General features: G+C 55.3%; 1 protein-coding gene across 1 annotated transcript in view; it reads right to left on the reverse strand.

Annotated features, from left to right (window-relative positions):
* Nucleotides 1–13219, reverse strand: part of ELN (elastin) — a 36593-nt gene extending 23374 nt beyond the window's left edge. Inside the window, exons 1-4 of the mRNA XM_030932009.1 lie at nt 12739–13219; nt 5709–5759; nt 4889–4918; nt 3416–3448 (exon numbers count right to left, since the gene is read on the reverse strand). Coding sequence (XP_030787869.1) covers nt 3416–3448; nt 4889–4918; nt 5709–5759; nt 12739–12820 — 196 coding nt within the window. The 5' untranslated portion in view covers nt 12821–13219. The remainder of the gene's footprint in view (nt 1–3415; nt 3449–4888; nt 4919–5708; nt 5760–12738) is intronic.
* Nucleotides 13220–18795: the final 5576 nt, after the last annotated feature.

An 18795-nucleotide genomic window follows, 5' to 3' on the forward strand; every position in this document is an offset into this window, starting at 1 on the left:
TAGGGCAGTGCTGTGATCAGCCACTCAGGTCCCTGGGCTGGTCCCTAAGCCTGTGATGCTCAGGGTTGATCCTGATAAAATAGCATTCACCAGTAGTTTAGTGAGCGACTACTATGCACAGTGCAGGTGTCATCGCACCGATCCCTAACAAGCCTGGGCCAGCCCTGTGCTTCTCCAAAAGTCCTGCTGGCTAACAGGATTCAGCAGGGCTTTCGGCAAGGGCTGGAACAGAACAGAGTCCATGAGCCAGACCTCACCCAGGCCAGTGAGATCTCTCTTCTGCTTCCTTGCAGATATCTCTTGACTCGGTCCCCTCCCCTTCACCTACATTGGGGAACTCCTGTGTCCCCACTACCCATCTGTCCTTCCATCCAGCCTGCCCTGCAGCCCAGGAGCCTCCTTGCTAAGATGTTTATGAGACGTCAAATGGGTCCCTCTGGCTCTCTCCTCCCCACATCTGGGCCCAATCGCTTCGTCTCCCGCGCCGGGAGACATTCCATTGCCTTGGCCAGGACCAATGGGCCATCAGGTCGGAGTTCACAACCGTGCCAGGTTTGTTTCTAATTATGTGACGATCTCTCCTACAAGTGCCAGTCCTGAGCCCCAGGGGCGAGTCCTCTCCGGGGATGGATCCCAAACATGGAACCCGCTGTACCCTGGATAGGTCCCCCTTGGCTTTCCCTGGGTGTGGTCTCTGTTACTAACCACTCCTCGTCCTCTATTTCCTACTAGTGGGACCTGGACCCCTCTGAAACTCAGCCAGCCTCATGTAAGAAGTGTCTCTGCCTCCGGGCGGGAGTGCCTGGTGATCAGGCAGGAGTCACTTCCCAGCACTCGGGCCCTGCCCCACCAGCTCTGGCAGTCGCTTCTCTCAAGCCAGGCCTGTTTCCTGAGCTCTGAGAGGTCAAGGCACATGCTCAGACCTGTCCACAGAGGGACTGACAGCGGAAGCTGAGGACTGCACAGGAAGTGAGAAGAGGCTGGGGCTGCAGTGGGGGACAGGTGGCTTCTCTGGAGCCATCTTCCTTTTTCCCATGATCCCAGCCTGAACGTCCTGTCCTGTGGCCTGACCACTTCTGCCTCTGGCTGCCCTCCTTCCTTTGCACTAACCTGCCCCAAATGCCCCAAGGATTCCAGCACCTGGAAAGGAGGAGAAAGTGGGGAGGGGCTGACCACAGCTGGGAATCCAGGGACCTGGCCAGCCCCATCCTCCTTTCTTTCTGGAATCAGAGAGTTCTAGATTCAGACCCTGCTGCTGCTACCCAGCCTCCATGAGCACAAGCAGGTCAATTTGCCTCTCCGATCAGGCTCAGTTTTCACCATCTATAAAATGGCCATTATATCGCCTGCCTTCCTGGGACCAGTGAGTATGTGCGCAGAAAGCACCTAGTGTGTGTAACCTACCCAGGGCGCACAGTGGGTGCTCCCAGGTCCTTCTTGTCCTTGCCCGTGACCCTCTCAGTGGGCGACTGGCCTCTGGCTAGTGCTCAGGGCGTGGGGCGTGCAGGCTCCCAGCTGCCCGGTCCCCCGCTGAGAGCTGAGGCAGGGCGGGGCCAGCTTGGACCCGCGGTGGCGCCCACGTGGAAAAGCAGCTGCCAGGCCACCCACCCTCTGTCACCAAGGGATTAATTGTTCCCAGGCATGACACGCGCTGCCTGTGCCCCATTCCATTGTGCCTGGGCAGGCCCGGACGTCCTGGTAGCCCGGATGTGGGGGCTTCCCTGGGGGTGCCATGGGGGCTCTGCCAGCCCTTTTGTAGCCCTGAGTCTTCGGGGAGGTCATGGAATCCAGCCCTTTGCCTGGAAACAGCGCCCTTTTTATCAGAAGGAGATGCTCTGACTTTCCTTTGGACTGACTCCTTCACCCTGAGCTGGAAGTTCTTTCAGAAGTCTACCCCAAATCTTTCATTAACAAAAGCTTCACTTTCGCAACTACACATCCTGGAACTCCACAGGGAGTTATCTGTCTTTCCTCTGGTGTTTAACCACAACCTGCTCTGTGTCTCTTGCTGCTAGTGGGATCAATGAATGTACCTTCCAGCTTTGCAGGCACAACCTCCTCCATTTGGGTCTTCTAGGCCAAGCACAGACCTACCTCCACACCTCTGTGCCACTATCATCTCCCCTGTCCTCTCTCCACCATCAAAGACCCTGCTAAGAACTCTCACCCACTCCAGGAAGACAGGGTATAGGTGCTAGGAGGGATAAGTGGCAAGCCCCCAGGGTCTCCTGGCCTTGCAGAGCCCTGTAGACCCCAGGCATCCTATTCTCCCGCCTCTCCTGGCCCCAGCCCTGGTGTTTCACAACCCAGATGGACTTTCAGCGCAGGGGAATCTGGGTCTTGAAGATTCATTTGCACTTGGATTATCAACGATCAGGATTTCATAAGAGCTCTTGGACATCTAAACTGTGTCCTGGAGACTTGGGCTTCTGAGCCAGGGCAACACAGCTCGGGGTGTGGGGCGGCCAAAGTCACATGTGGAGCGTCTCATGCCGAGGGGCCATTAATCTGGAGAGAGACGCTGTTTCCTCCACCTGCTCCTTATCCGCCAGTATTTCCCGGAGGGACTTGCCCCGCCCTCCTTCCTGGGGGTGCATTCCCCAGAGCTGAGAGTGGACCCTCGTGGCAGATCCCAGTCCCTTGGGTGAGGCCAGGATAGATCCGGCCACACCTTCTTACTGGAAAACTCCATGGTCTGGACACAGCTGGAAGGGGCCTGAGATTAGGAGAGGAGCTTATCCGGGACCAGGGTTGGTGCTCAGCTTGGGCTTGGGGGTCAGGGTTTGGCCTGAGGCCAGGATTGGGGGTCCTGTGGGACCAGGGTCAGCAGGTTCAGGGTTCAGCCTGGGGTTAGGCTCAGGGCTTGGACTGGGGTTAAGCTTCAGCTTGAGACCGGTGCTCTGTCTGGAGTCAGAAGGGCTCAGAATGGCATCAAGGTCAGGGCGATCTGGGGTATTGGTCTGGGGTCAAGGGCTAGGGGACCACTCAGGGGAAGTCTGGGGCTAAGGATCTGGAGCTGAGCTCCCAAGGGTCATGTAAGGCTTGGAGGCCACTGGAACCGGAGCAATCCCTGACGTTGCCTCTAGTGCTGAGGCTCTGAGACAGCCTCTCCTTTGCAGAAAGGAGTTTCTGGACAGCTGGGTGCACACACAAGCACGTGTAGGGTAGATGCTAGACGCCCTCACACAGGGAGGACGTGGAGCTGCTTGCAGCCTCTTGTTCCTGGAAGCCCTGGGACCTGGCCCAGGCCTACGCATCCTTGGGAGGCTAATCGGTGTCCACACCTCCCTCCTTCCTCCTGCCCGTTGGCTTCCTTGTCCTGTTCCCAGCTTCCTTGTCTCTTTCCCAGTTGGGTAGGTTCCTCCCTCCCCAGCCCGCTCGCTCTCTCTCAGTGCTCAGAGGCCTTGGGTCTTACCTGGCTTGAGAGGTTTGCCTCCAGGCCCCAGCGCTGCAGAGGGAAGAGAAGATAGTGAACAGGGGTGCCCAGCTCATCCATCTACTACTTATCCAACCTCCGTCCCAGGCAAAGTGTGGGCAGTGTGGAATCTCACGCCCCAGGTCCTCCCCCTGAGACACGGAGCCCCTGGGAACCTAGCTCTACTTCTAACTCATGGTTTATACTATTTGAGCCCCAGAGTCTCAGCCTCAAAAGGGGATGATGGGCCAGGCTCGGTGGCTCACGCCTGTAATCCCAGCACTTTGGGAGGCCGAGGCAGGCGGATCATCTGAGGTCAGGAGTTTGAGACCAGCCTGGCCAACATGGTGAAACCCTGCTTTACTAAAAATGTAAAAATTAGCCGGGCGTGGTGTCATGTGCCTGTAGTCCCAGCTACTCGGGAGGCTGAGGCAGGAGAATCACCTGAACCTGGGAGGTGGAGGTTGCAGTGAGCCAAGATCACACCACTGCACTCCAGCCTGGGTGACAAGAGCAAGACTTAGTCTCAAAACAAAAAAAAAAAAGGATGATGGTACCTGTTCAGCTGGCTTGGCAGGGAGGGTTTTGAGGATCAAAAGAAATAGGAAGGGGCCGGGCAAGGTGGTTCACGCCTATAAACCCAGCCCTTTGAGAGGCTGAGGCAGGCAGATCGCTTGGGTTGGGAGTTTGAGACCAGCCTGGCCAACATGATGAAACCCTGTATCAGCAGGGTGCGGTGGCTCACGCCTGTAATCCCAGAACTTTGGGAGGCCGAGGCGTGTGGATCACGAGGTCAGGAGATTGATACCATCCTGGCTAACACGGTGAAACCCCGTCTCCACTAAAAAAGACAAAAAGTTAGCCGGGCGTGGTGGCGGGCACCTGTAGTCCCTGCTACTCGGGAGGCTGAGGCAGGAGAATGGCATGAACCCAGGAGGTGGAGCTTGCAGTGAGCCGAGATTGTGCCACTGCATTCCAGCCTGGGTGACAGAGTGAGACTGTCTCAAAAAAAAAAAAAAAAAAAAAAAAGAAACCCTGTCTCTAGAAAAAATACAAAAATAAACTGGGTGTGGTGGCACACGCCTGTAGTCCTGGCTAATTGGGAGGCTGAGGGAGGAGAATCACTTGAACCTGGGAGGCAGAGGCTGCAGTGAGCTTAGATCATGCCACTGCACTCCAGCCTGGGTGACAGAATGAGACTCTGTCCCTCCCCGGGCCCTACCCTCCTCCAAAAAAAAAAAAAAAAAAAAATAGAGGTAGAGAGCACCAGGGATAAAGTCTAGGGCAGGGACTGGGAAAGCCAATGGGTTCTGGTTCTCAAGGAAGCCTCTTCCCCCCGCCTGGATGCTGTCTGTGAAATGAGGGAGTCCTCGATGCATGGGGTCTCCTACGGTTCTCAGGTCTGAGGATGCGTGTGGCTCGGGTGAAACCCAGGCCCCTTCAGTGAGGAACAAGTGTGGTTTCTGAACTCACCTCCTACTCCAAGGCCTCCGAGACCAGCCCCTGTTGGGGGAGAGAGAGAGCGAGCATCAGTACTCCTGCCAGGCAAGCCCGCTGCCACCCCCAGCTATGGGTGAACCCACCCCTGCCTAACACGGGACCTTGGGCAAGCCCTGCCCTCTGCAAGCCTCAGTTTTCTCTTCTGCTTGGCCAGCAGTCCAGAGCCAGTTTGTATCTGGGGGAGTGCTGGTGCCTCTCCCCACTTCCATGTCACTTCTGCACACTCAAATACTTTTTAAGTATTGAAAGTATTACTTTCGATTTTTCTTTTCTTATTTTTCTTTTCCTTTTTAGAGACAGGGTTTTACTCTGTCACCCAGACTTCAGTGCAGTGGTGCAATCATAGCTCACCACAGCCTTGAACTCCTAAGCTCAAGTGATCTTCCTGCCTCAGCTTCCCCAGTAGCTAGGACTACAGGCATGCACCACCATGCCCAGCTAATTTTTTTTTTAATTTCTATACTTCATTTTCATTTTTCTCAACATAGAACATGGCTAAAATTTTTAATTTTCGTGTGTGTGTAGAGAGGGGGATCTCCCTATGTTGTTCAGGCTGGTCTCAAACTCCTGGCCTCAAGCAGTCTGTGTTGAGATTACAGGCGTGAGCCACCATGTCCAGCCTGTATGCTCTTAATAGCTGTAAATCAGTGTCTTGTTAATTGCGTTTTAAGTGGGCATGACTTCCGGTAGGTATGTCAATATCCCTACCTTCTGTAGTGTCAAAGTGTGTATCTATTACGGACATCATCATCATCTGCATGACTTGGGTGTGTGGAAGTTTCATGTACATTACCTGGGTAATAGACTCCTCCAGGAACTCCACCAGGAATGGCCCCAGGGACTCCTGGAAGGAAACAGGTAGAGTCAGTCCTCCAGGAGCCAGAACTATTAGGTTGGTGCAAATGTAACTGTGGTTTTTGCCATTACTTTCAATGGCAAAACCCAGAATTACATGGAAACAAGAATGATGCTGATGGCAATAATGACATTGATTGTCTCCAGAGCAATTCACAAAGTGTTTACTTTGTGTTTACAAAGTGTGTTCTCATTCTTGCTCTTTGAAATCAGCCTGTGAAGTTGGAAGGGCAGGGCTTACTGTCATCATTTTGTTTTGTTTGAGACAGAGTCTCGGCCTGTTACCCCAGAGTCTCGGCCTGTTACCCCGGCTGGAGAGCAGTGGCGGGATCTCAGCTCACTGCAACCTCCGCCTCCCCGGTTCAAGCGATTCTCCTGCCTCAGCCTCCTGAGTAGCTGGGATTACAGATGCGTGCCACCACGCACAGCTAATTTCTGTATTTTTAGTAGAGATGGGGTTTCACTATGTTGGGCAGGCTGGTTTTGAACCCCTGACCTCAAGTGATCTGCCTGCCTCAGCCTCCCAAAGTGCTGGGATTACAGGTGTGAGCCACCACTCCCAGAGACTATCATTTTAACAGACATGAAATCAGGTTCAGAGAGGTTAAGGGACATGCCTCGGGCCACACAGCTGGAAAGAGACAGAGCCTGGATTCGAGCTCGGGCCAGTCCTTTATTTTTGAGACAGAGTTTTGCTGTGTCACCCCAGCTGGAGTGCAGTGGCGCGATCTCGGCTCACTGCAACTTCCACCTCCCAGGTTCAAGTGATTTTCCTGCCTCAGCCTCCCAAGTAGCTGGGACTATAGGCGTGCACCCCCACGCCTGGCTAATCAATTTTTTGTAAAGACAGGGTGTCAGTATATTGCCCAGGCTGGTCTGGAACTCCTGGGCTCAAGCGATCCTCCTGCCTTAGCCTCCCAAAGTGCTGGGATGACAGGCCCCTGCACCCTGCTGCCAGTCCTTGGAGTATGATGGTTCTTGCTGTGTTACCTGGCTCTCCCTGGAGTCAGGGAGAGGGCCTGGGGTGGAAGACACTGGGTCTGAGCACCTCTCACCAGGCAGCCCACTCTCTTCCTGAGCTGAGCTGCCGGGTAGAGGCCAGAGCTTTGGGAAGGGCAGGCCGGGCTGCAACAGCAAGCATTAAGGAGGTGCAGCTGCCAGCACAAATGCAGCCATTCCCACAGTGATAGGACGGCGTGAGGTCAGCGTCCTCAGCCACTGGGCAGCCGAGCTTGGGTGGGGCTCTGGCCGTCTGACACGGGCTGTCTTAGGAGGCGCCGGGGCCGCAGGGGGACGCCATGAATGAGCACAGTGAATAGTTTCCTAAGGAAAAGCGAATTCACCGGCCAGGCAGGATCACGAGTTCAGTCCCCGTGGACCAGTGAAGCTCTCACTGGGGAACGCTGTGATGCTGGATCCAGACCCTGCCTGAGCCATCACCATGGCAACAGACAGGGTCCCAAACCGGGGCCCTGGCTCCACCTCAGAAGGCCCCCCTCTGAGCTTGACAAGCCACCTTGCCAAAGCCCCAGCCCAGCCGTCCTTCACTGCTTTTTCTGAAAGGAGCTGAGAGCCCCGTGGGGCATGGGTGTGGCTGGGGGATGGTGTCTCCGCAATGTGTTCAGGGAGGCCTTGCGGCCAGACGTCTGGCCTCCAAGCCCTGGCGACGCTGCACAGCTGGGCTTGCTGGCCCCAGGGCCCTGTCAGCCTCAGCTGCAGCCCAGCAGGGTCAGGGCTGTGGAGCTGTCACAGCCGCCTGTGCCAAGACCCCGGCGCCACCCCCTCTCAGGGCTTGTGGCTCCTCAGGCACTGCAATCCAGGCCTGAAGTGTGCGAGTAATCTGGTCAAAACCTCAAGGTTCGGAGTGGTGGCCCCAGGGGGGCTGGGCCTGCTGGGAAGGAGCACTTGGGTCCTGTCATCCGTTGCCAGCACACACATGGCCCGCCTCGGGCCTCTGATGCCTTCCCTGGCTCCAGCCTCCAGCTCTTAACAGTCTCTTATGCGTCTTTCTCTGCCTCGACCTCTCTCCTTCCTCCTCTTTCTCCCCCTCTCCCTCCTTCTTCATGTCCCTCTCTCCCTTCCTCTCTTCTCTCCCGCTCCAGAGCGGACTGCAGGGAACAGTGTGGTGGAGGTGGGGGGAAGAGCAAAGCGCTCAGAACAGACCCCTCTGGCTTCTAATTCTGCCTTCGCTGCTTCTTACCATCTGTGTGACCTTGGGCAAGTCACTCAACCTCTCTGAACATCGGTTTCCTTTTCTGTGACACGGGGCAGATAATCACGTGGTGGCTGCAAGGTTGCAAGGTTGCTGCAAATTGTAAAAGGGTTCAAGTAACAGGCTATATCCTCTTCTGGAGCTGGCAAACAGTAATTGCTCAAAAATAAAAAGACAGTGTCCCTTACATTTCATTTTCTTCCCATTTCACTGCACAGTCCGTTGTCCAGGGCTAGGTATACAGTAGTTACTCAATACATGATGGGTGAATTAAGGAGAGGGGAGGCAGGGAGGTTGTCTGTGAATCTGACTAACCTGTTTCATCCTCGTCTGCCCTGGGAGTCCCCCTGCTTCGGGCTTGTTGAGCCCCCGGGCTTGGCTGAACCCTGACTTCCTTTCTCCTGGGGTTCTGCCCTCCTGCACCCCAGGCACTTTCTGGGGGGAAAGACTTAGCTTCCCCTCCCCCAGATCTCCTCTGTCCCCACTGTCCACTCCCACCATTCAGATCCTGATGATGGTGGCGTTTGCCAAACTTCACGCCTGAACTGCGACAGCCTGGGAGCCCCAGGTTTTAATCCCCATTTTGCAATGAGGGAATGGAGAAGGTTTAGGGGCTGCGAAGGATCCCTGCCTCTCTGCAAGTGAGAGGGGTGAGAATAAAATTAGACAGCAGCTGGAAATTGGAAAGGGCTCTGAAAAGGTAACAGCCGCTTCCCCAGGCCCCACAGGGCATCCTCACTTCTTCCTCCACTCCTTGGCACAAGCCGTTTCTCCTGCCAGGAATGTCCTTGCCTCCGTCCAAGCCCTACCCCTGCACGAAGGCTGAGCTCAGACTCTCCCGCCTGCCTTTCCCAAGCCCACGGCTCTCCCTGACTGTGCTGCTCAGCTGGCCCTAAGCAGTTGGCCTGGAGAACACTTGTCTTGTTTTATGTGGTTTTGGCATGTTTCACCGACTAGTCCAGGGTGGAACTTGTCTCTTGCATCTTAGAATCACGATCCTAGACTCTCAGGGATCATAACAGTCTTCTGGCCTGGGCTGGACCTCCTTCCGCAAACATCCTTCGTGTTCTGCTTGCATACCTCCCATGACAGGAAAATCACCACCTCCAGATGCTGTCAGCACTAATTGCAGACAGGACTTCCTCCGATTGAGAGTCTGCTCTTCTGTCTCTTCGGTTCTGCCTGCCAGAGCCTGTAGTCTGGGACTTACCCCTCATCCACGGACAGCTCCTCCAACATTTACCTTTCTCTCTTATTTATTTATTTTTAAATGTTCATTTATTTATTTTTTAAATAGAGATGGAGGCCTCCCTATGTTGCCTAGGCTGGTCTCAAACTCCTGGGCTCAAGCAATCTGCCCACATGGGCCTCCCAAAGTGCTGGGATTACAGGCATGAGTCACTGCACCTGGCCCCATTTACCTTTCTTCTTAGGTCTAACTCAAATGTCATTTCTGCTGGGAAGCCTTCCTGGATTTCCCAAGGCTCCTTCTGGCCACCCCCAACCCAGTCCTCTCTGCTTCTTTCATCATTGCACATCTATTTACACATTAGCTGCCTCTCCACTAGACAAAACATGGTGTAAGTAGCGAGAGGGAGTATTAAACCTTAGCAATGTGCACTAATTACAAGGATCCATGAGCCCAAATTAGCAGACTCTGAATAAGATAATAGATTATTTTTAAAATGTCCATTCCCACGGTCCTTTACTTTGATGCATTTTTTTCCCCAGATATTACATTGCTGGAACCTCTCATTGGCTCTAGGAGATACTTCAGGCAGGGCTGTTTCTCCCCATTTTGCAGCCAGGGAAACGGAGAACCAGCGAGCTGAAGTGCCTAGTCTGGGACCCCTAGCTGACCCCAAGTCACACATAGGGCCATTTGCCCGGGCCCTGGGCTCCAGGTTCAAAGAGTTGGAAGCAGCCTGTTTGGGAGTGAGCCTGGGGCCAGCCGGCCTTGGCAGTGGGCTTTGCCAAACCAAAGTCCAGGGGACTGACTTGGGGAGCAGATAAGACCACACCAAGCTGTTTGTTGTTTGCATGCAGAAGGCTGCCAAGGGTTTTCAAAAACAAGCTGTCCTCCACTGGGTGACTGTGTCCCCTCCCACACAGGGCACATTTGCCCTCATGCCAGGGCCTCAGCAGACACACAGAGTGGAATCAACCTCTAAACCAGTGCTTCTTGGCTCTGGCGACCCATCGTCACCTGGGGAGCTTGAAAAGTCTGTGTCCAGGTCCCTCCCCAACCAAAGCAAGCAGGGATTTTTGGGTGGGAAGTCTAATAGATAGCCAGGTTGAAAACCCCTGTTCCTGCTTAAGGACGGGAACAAAATAATTTAAAAAATATGTTAAAAGAGGCAGTGGTTCATGCCTGTAATCCAAGCACTTTGGGAGGCCGAGGTGGGAGGATCACTTGAGCCCTGGAATTCAGACTAGCTTGGACAACACAGCGAGACCCTGTCTCCGTTTAAAAAAATAAGAAAGGTGAAAAATAAAAATAAAAAAGGAAAATAAAAGAAAAAGAAACCTCTGTTCCAAACCATCTTCAGTTCTGAAATCAGGAAAAACAAAAACAAAAACCAAATCCCTGATACTGTTTCTGGGGGAAGGGAAAGAATTATCCCTGGGTTCATTTCTCATGCTCACTTTTGAAACAGCCTGGGGCTGGGCAGCTTGTCCCCTCCTCCTGCTCCCCCACTCCCGCAACAGGGTTCCTTCCTTGGAGCCGCTGAACTTGCATAAGTGACACCCTTCTCCTTGAGGGAGAAGCCAGGCTCCCCCAGGACAGCCAGGTGAGTGGCAGTGAGCGTGTGACCGAGCGCCTCACTCCTCGTGTTGGCTCACCGACCTCTGCAGACTTCAGTAGCACTTCTGTGCAAAACCCCACAAGAGCTCATCAGTTCACACACCCCTTATTTGGACCTAGCAAGTCCAGCCACCTGGGACAGAGCTGAGACGGATCTCTGCAAAGTGCGAGGCCAGCTGGGCGTTTAGCAGTGTCACTGAGGACACAAGGAGAGAGCTGATTCTGCCTAGGTCACGGGTGCTTTAAAGGACTCAGCCCCAAGCCTTCCCCTCCCCAAATGTTGCCTGCTAGCTCACTCCTAACCCTCTCGTCCTTTGACCTGGGGCAGAGAGTTGGCTAATACTGACCCCCAGGGACTACCTTAGCCTGCCGGAGCCTCAGTTTCCTTGTTTGTCAAGTGATGATAATAATTTCTAATTCTCAAGGTTCCTTGATGATGAACTGCCGCCCTATAGGGGGTGGCCCCATCTGGGAAGGAGGGTGGCTGGGTGTTTGGGGGCTACACCTGGGGAGGAGGCTGAGATGGACCCGGGGTTGCCACTTTCAGGCCCTGGCTCGTTGCCCCTGCCGGGCCCCGCCTGTGGGTACCCACGTCCCTTGGCCTCGTCCAGGTCCGGCAGCGGACACTGCCCGGGAAGCTGTTCAATCTCACGGAAACAGCTGCAGCTCCTGCCCCGGCCCCTGACTCCACCCTGTGGCCCTCCTGCCCCCACTCGATGCCTGGTTCTCATGGCAAGGAAGACTCCCAAGGAAACCAGACCCCACCCAGGCACCCCTACCAAATGCCCTCCTTTTTCCCATGCCAGGGGAGCATCTTCAGTGCTCCCCAGTTGGCCGCGGCATAGTAGCCCCACAGGGGGCACCCTCAAACCCCATAACCAACTGTGCCTGGGTTGGGGCACATAGCAGATGGCCCAGCAGTGCCCCAGGATCCACTCCAGCCTCTGTCACAGCCACACTGCCTCTGCCAGGAGACAGACACCTTCTCCAGCCCGCCTTTCCACGCTTGCATACCACATCCCACACACATTCACACACACGGATGCACACACTCCATAACACACACAGTGACAGTCCACACCAGTACCACACCTGGATGCCAGATCGCCCGTGTCTACATGTGTACATGTCTGTCAGGTGGCAGACTTTTGCACACACTAAGGAGCAGCTCCATATACCTCCTCCAAATATATGCATACACCTGTCTAAGGATGAACCTATAAGCAGACATATGTACCCTTCCAGAAATCCCTTCCCCTGTTCAGTGACACAGCTGGGCATCTGCACATGTGCACACCTGTGCATGCACATATACACATACGAGCACACAGCACGCTTGTTCCTGCACATACACACACACACATACACACACACACACAAATGCATACCAGGAGTCCCTGCCCGCCTCAGCAGGAAGAACACAGCAGCAGCTTCCCAACCTGCAAACCCATCCTCAGCGGAGCCCTGGCCTTCCTCACCGGGGGGATCCTGACTTCCCAGGGATCAAGGAACCTGCTGAGATTACACAGCTCACTGCGGCTGAGCTGGTATCAGCCCGGGTTCCCTGTCCCCAGGGCTGGTGTGCACCCCAGCTGTGTCCACAGGTGTGCAGACTGTGATGTCTCCAGACCCAGGGGTTCCTGCTGGGCCCTCCCGCAGGATGCTCTGATCCCCCTACAGGGTGGGCACCCGGGCACCTGAGTAGGGGCCCCCTCAGCCTCGCAGGGCAGCAAAGCTGGATGCCGGGTTGGGACTATTCTGAGGGTGTCTGTTTGACAGGTTCCTCCTAGGCACAGAGCTGGCTCCTGGGAGGGGCAGTTCCAAGGACCCAGTGACTGAGGGGCTCCCACCTGGGACCCCTTGGAGTTCCCAGGGAGGAAAGTCTCCCCCTTGTGTGTCCAGTCACCTGGCCCAAAGGGCCCACTGGGGACAGGGGCGAGGGGCCCTTACCTCCAGGCCGAGAGGGGTGGAGGATGGACAGCAGGAGCAGGAGGACTCCGGGCCGCTGGGCCGCCGCCGTCAGACCCGCCATCTCGGGGAGAAATGCCCCAGCCCGCTCTCCGCACCTCGTTTTATCCCCCAAGCCTAATTGCTGCCTCGTCGGCTGCGAGGGAAGGAGGGAGGGAGAGAGGGCGGGCGGGAGGGCGGGAGAGGGGGGAGGCCTGGGGGAGGGGGCCGCGGGGAGGGGACAATTACGAAAGGCCCGGCTCACAAGCCTCCCAGGCCCGGGCTGCTGGACTGCGAGCTTTTTTCCTTGACACACACACGCACACACATGCACACAAGCGCACACTCACACACACACACTTTCCCCCATCTCTTTCCCGCTTTCCCTCTGCGACTGTTCTTTCGCTGCTGGCCCTGTTCCCGCCAGAAAGAGCGAGGGGGGCCTCTGCCAGGACAGCCCTCGGGAGAGGAAGCAGGAGGGAGGGCCTGGCGGCCAGGCCAAAAATCCCAGCCCCAGCCAAGGCCCGAGTGGCCAGGCCCCCGCCCCTCCGGCTGGGCCCCGGGCCCAGTGTGGGGACACGGGCCAGCTGTCCCGCGCTTCAGCCCCCACCCCGGCCCTCCAGACTCCCCAACACCCCCAGGCCTGGCTAGAGACAGGTTCTGCCCACAGCTGGGGAGGGGAACTATTGGGCAGCTCTGGGGACTCAGGGGGTGTTATGTCTACAGAGGTCGGGGGGCTGCAGGTTGAATGGTCTGGAAGGTAGGATCGGGTTGGTATGGCTCTGGGAGGGATCTGGGGGGAGGTAGGGGACCCTGGACAGGGCTGCATTCTGCAGGGGCCAAGGTCTCAGCCTCCCACCTGAAGCTGGGGAGGAGGTGTTGGGTGGGTCTGGGGTGGATGCCTGCAGAGGCCAGGGGGCTAGAGGCAGGGGAATGGCCTGGGAGTTAATGCCATGTTGGTGCTGTCTCCAGGGGCATCTGGGGCACATGGAGGATCCCGACACACAGGGTTCTATTCTGCATGGGTCAAACTCACAGCCCTATATCCAGCCCCAAGCAGGTCTCAGGGTCTGGCAAAAATCAGCCTGGATCCCCAGGTGCTCTGTGGGGGAACAGGGAGGTGGGAGCCCCCCGGCAGACTGAGAGGCAGCCCAGTTTCCCATTATCACTGGGCCACCTCCCATCCCCACGCAGCGCACAGCTAGCTAGCGGCCAGACCAGCCTGGGAGCTTCTGGACTGCTGTTCTCCCAGGCCCCTCTGGGAAGGCTGACGTTCCTCTGCTGGCCAGGAGGGGGCAGCCTGCACTGAAACAGCTGGGACCACATTCCTGGAGAACTCTGCATTTCTGCCCCCAGGACTGAGCTGGATGGGGACCCTGGGGAAGTTTTGGGTTTGGAGTGTGGGATGGAACAGGGGAGGGTCATGTCCCCCACCCCTCACTTCCCACTACTGCTAGTGGAGAAGAAATGTGAGACCTAGAGAATAGGAGAGGGTAACTTGTCCCTTGCCCTAGGTCACAGCCGGTCAGGGGACAGCATGGAAGCCACATGCTCTGTGGGCTTTTCCCTGCACCACGATGGCTCCAAAGGATGAGTTAAAGGCCCCTTGTGCAGGCAAGAGCACTGTGGCAGTCTGGGGTGCCAGCAGGGGTGGGCCGGCATGGAAAGGTCAAATGCAGGCATTGGTCAAAGGCAGGCATTGGTAGACCTAAAAGTAAATTTCTGGCTCTAGCCTTTCTGGTGGGATAACCTCTCCACAGAGCGTCAGTTTCCTCATCTGTCTACAGGTGATCAGTATTCCTAGCTAAGAGATTATTGCAAAGACAAATACAACACAGTCCTGCTTTCTGCTAGATCAAAAATGCTCTGTATTCAGCTGGTACCAGGACTGGTGTCAATACTACAATTGCCATCACTCGTTCGGCAAGCATTCTGCTTCTAGGACAGCTATCAGGCTTCGGTCTATACAGGGCCACCCCGGGACCCTGGACAAACCCTTCCCTTTCCCTGGGTCTTTGGAGGGAGCAGCTCTGGAATTTTGGAAGGTAGGGGCGTGCCCGGAGAATTGTGAATGATCTTGAAGATGTGCACACACAGCCAGTGTACAGCTCTTATTATGGTATGTGTTTATTTGGGGGTACTTTGAGGGTAGCTGATGGAGATTATGCTGGGGTGAAAGTCCCCCCCAAGCCACTCTTTGTGGGTAGGGGTAAGGGCTGCTCAGGGGCAGGGTCTGAAGCCCGATGCCTGGGATGTGCCTACTGCAGGGGAGGGGAAGTCAGTGCTGTATCTGCGTGCCTTCCCCTTCCTGGGAAGGAGGAAGGCAGGGGGTACTGTGGGGAGCTGGACCCCTCTCCTCTCGAGGCAGTGACGTGGGCAGGAACCAGCTTTCAGACTTGCAAACCGCAGTCTGCACAGAGTCTTTATTAATTCCAGGACGGGGAGAGAGTCCGGAGCCAGGGGGAGAGAGCTTGCAGTGGGGGGATCCAGGAGGGGTGTGGAGGGGGCACTCGCAGGAATAGACTTGAGGTGGCTGGAACAGACCTCTCCCCCGAGGCCTGGGGCCCTGTGTCCTGCCCCCCAACCTGTGTGCTGCTCCTACTTAGCAGCCTCTGCTCACTGCAGGAGCTCCACGAACATACACGCCAACGCCGTGTAGTCTGATGCATGCAATACATAATGTAAGGACTGGAGATGACAGTCATCGGCCACCATTCATTCATTCATTCATTCACTTGTCCATTCAAGACCCATCAGTGCTCAACTGCTTAGTATCACCTCCTTGCCTACCTGTATGACTAAATAAGGTCATACATACGGAATTGCCCACAGAGGGCTACCGGGTGCACCTGGCTGCCTGGTGACCGCTGATCTTGCAGTTATCATTGACAAGCCTTGCCCACTTGTTGCCTGGCTCAGTGCTAGCAAGGCGCAACCAGATGAGTCACCCACAGGCCATCCCTGTCTTCCAGCTCCTCTGGGTGCACCCATTTAGGAAGGACAGAGTTCCCAGTCTCTGGATGGTTCTGTGAACGTCATTGCTTTGCTCAGACACCCTCAGTCGCTATCCAGACAAAGTTCAGATTTCTTTTTTCTTTTTTGAGACAGAGTCTTGCTCTGTCGCCCAGGCTGGAGTGCAGTGGCACGATCTCAGCTTACTGCAATCTCCGCCTTCCCGGCTCGAGGGATTCTCCTGCCTCAGCCTCTCAAGTAGCTGGGATTACAGGCACCCACCACCACGCCCAGCTAATTTTTGTATTATTAGTAGAGACGGGATTTCACCATGTTGGCCAGGCTGGTCTCAAACTCATGACCTCAGGTGGTCCGCCTACCTTGGCCTCCCAAAATGCTGGGATTACAGGTGTGAGCCACCGCGTCCAGCCCCTCCTATGATCTTAAATTTACTAGTAGCCATATGAAATAAAAGAAAACATAAATAAAACTATTCTTAGTAATATATTTAACACAACATATCTAAAGTATAATCCTTTTCAACATGTAATCAAAATAAAAAATATTGAGATATTTTGCATTATTTTTTGCACCAGGTCTTAAAACTGGCGTGTATTTTGCATCGAGGGTGCATCTCAGTTTGGACTTGTCACATTTCAAGTGCTCCATTAGCCACACGTGGCCAGCAGCTGCCACGGGGACAGCGCTGGTTTAGACCGTAAGAGGACTGGTGAGATGAGCCAGCCTTAGTTCTTTTTTGGTGGTTTGTTTTGTTTTTTGAGAGGGAGTCCTTCTCTGTTGCCCAGGCTGCAGTGCAGTGGCGCGATCTTGGCTCACTGCAACCTCCGGCCTCCCAGGTTCAAGCAATTCTCCTGCCTCAGCCTCCCGAGTAGCTGGGATGACAGGCATGTGCCACCATGCCTGGCTAATTTTTGTATTTTTAGTAGAGACGGGGTTTCTCCATTTTAGCCAGGCTGATCTTGAACTCCTGACCTCAGGTAATCCTCCCGCCTCGACTTCCCAAAAATGCTGGGATTACAGGCGTGAGTCACCGTGCCCAGCCAGAGCTAGCCTTAGTTCTGATGTACTTGGAGGGGAATCTGGATCCTGCTATGCAGAGGTTCAAAGTGAAACGGGCTTGAGGACAGGGCAGAGGGACAGAGAAGGAGGGATGTCCTTGGAGGCTGGCAAGGGGCACCCATGACAAGCAGCCCCAAAGGAGAGGCCCTGCCTTCGTTCTGGTGACTGAGCCAGAGAGGGTGGCTACCTATTGTGGGGTGCCCGGCAGCATCGGCCCAGAGCCAGCACCTCGGCTGGAAAATGAAAGGGACTTCTGAAGCTCCTCTCTTTCCAGAGGCCACCAGGAACCCCTCAGACGGCCGGCCAGGAAAGAAAGGGGTCTGGCGTGGGCACAGGTGTCACAGGTAAAGGGACTGCAGCCAAAAACAGATTGAATGCCCATGGGTTTGGGCCATTTGCTGGGTGTGCCTTCATCACACAGAGTCAGCCCAAAAGAAGGACAGGCTGTGCTTCGAGGGGGTGCGTTGGACGTTGTGGGACGGAGGCTGAAATTCTGGAATACGGTGCTTCTGCAACCCCCCAGGCTGGGATTGGGTTCAGAAGGGTCGGCAGTCGTTGTTGTGGTTGTGATGGGGACTGATATTGATTAGTGTATGAGTTTGGTCAGATTATCTAATAAAGACGACAGATAGTGGCATCGACAGTAATTAACCCCTAGAATACCTGGTTTCGTCCTATGAAGACAGCGATCATAACCATTTAAGAGTACAAACGTATCTGTAAGAATCAGGTATACAGCAAGTGCTTAAACATGGGAGGGGGGTCCATGACACCATTTCAGGCCACTGATCATGGCTGGGTGGAGAGGTAGTCATAGGAGGAAACCCCATCCTTGTGAGTTCTGCCCCCTGCAACCTCCGGGCCACGCTGTGTTTCCTCTTAGCCCCGGGTGTTTGCGTGTCTGAGTCATTTGTCAGTCTGGATCTTTGGCCAGTGTGAGCCGGGGGTGGGGAGGTGGGTGTCCTGGACGGGCTGTTCTGCCCTGTGCTGTTCCTACAGTGCCTGACGGGCTGTCTGTTGCCATCTGGAGGGGAACATCGTGAGCCGGCCCAGCTCTGTGCACCCCCTTCCCATGGGACCCGGGATGGAGGAGTCCAGAGCACGCCTCTCATTTGCTTGACACTTGACCGTTTACAAAACACACTTCCATTTTCCACTGGGGATATTATTATCCCGGTTAACAAGCAGAAGGGTTAGGAGCCCTGTCTATAAACTCGGCATTACCCGAAAGAGCATCTTGGTGTCTGCCTTAGATCTGTTTAATTTAATTTAAGCCAATGTCACACAGGTGGGTGGCAGTGAATTCCATCCCAGTTGCTGGGTCTGTCTTCCCCCACTTCCACCCCCCACCAAAATCCAGCTATCTTAGAGCCTGGAGATAGTAGGGACCCTGACTCCCTGACCCTCTTGTTGGAACCTGTGTGCTCCTGTGCACCCCAAGACTGTGCTGGAGTCTGAGGCTGGGAAGCTCGGGGCTGGACCACCTCCGGAGGCGCTTCCAAGGCAGTGGCCTGCAGGGCATTCTGTCATCTCTGGGCTGGCAGGAGATGCTCCCAATCTAAGATACTCACTCTCATCTCAAAGATGACTTCTGGCGGCTTTTTCTTGCAACTTGGGGCTTTGCTTGGAAAGTGGCAAGAGGGGAGGGTTACAGGGTGGATAAGCACAGATATTCATGACTCAATCAACTATCCTGCCACACAGGTGAGGAAACAGATCCTTGAGGAAACGCGTGACTGGCGCAAGGTCACCCAAAAGCACTGTGACCCGGAGCTCAAGCCTCTAGAGTATTTCACTCCCCCAGCCACACTGCTCTAGGGTAGAGCGAGCGATGATCTCCGCTGCAAGTTCGGCTCAGCACCTGGAAAGCAAAGCGTTCTCTTCCCTGGGCTGGGCACGTTGTAGGACCCAGGGCTGAGCTGCCTGCTCCCCTGAGCTGGCTCTAGGAACTGGTGGGCAGAGCTGCTGCGGCTCTCACCCCACCCAAGTGCCCTCCCTGGAGCCCTTATCTCCCTGGCCTCCCGCAGC

Source organism: Rhinopithecus roxellana, chromosome 6 (genome assembly GCF_007565055.1).
Source record: "Rhinopithecus roxellana isolate Shanxi Qingling chromosome 6, ASM756505v1, whole genome shotgun sequence".
Taxonomy (NCBI): domain Eukaryota; kingdom Metazoa; phylum Chordata; class Mammalia; order Primates; family Cercopithecidae; genus Rhinopithecus; species Rhinopithecus roxellana.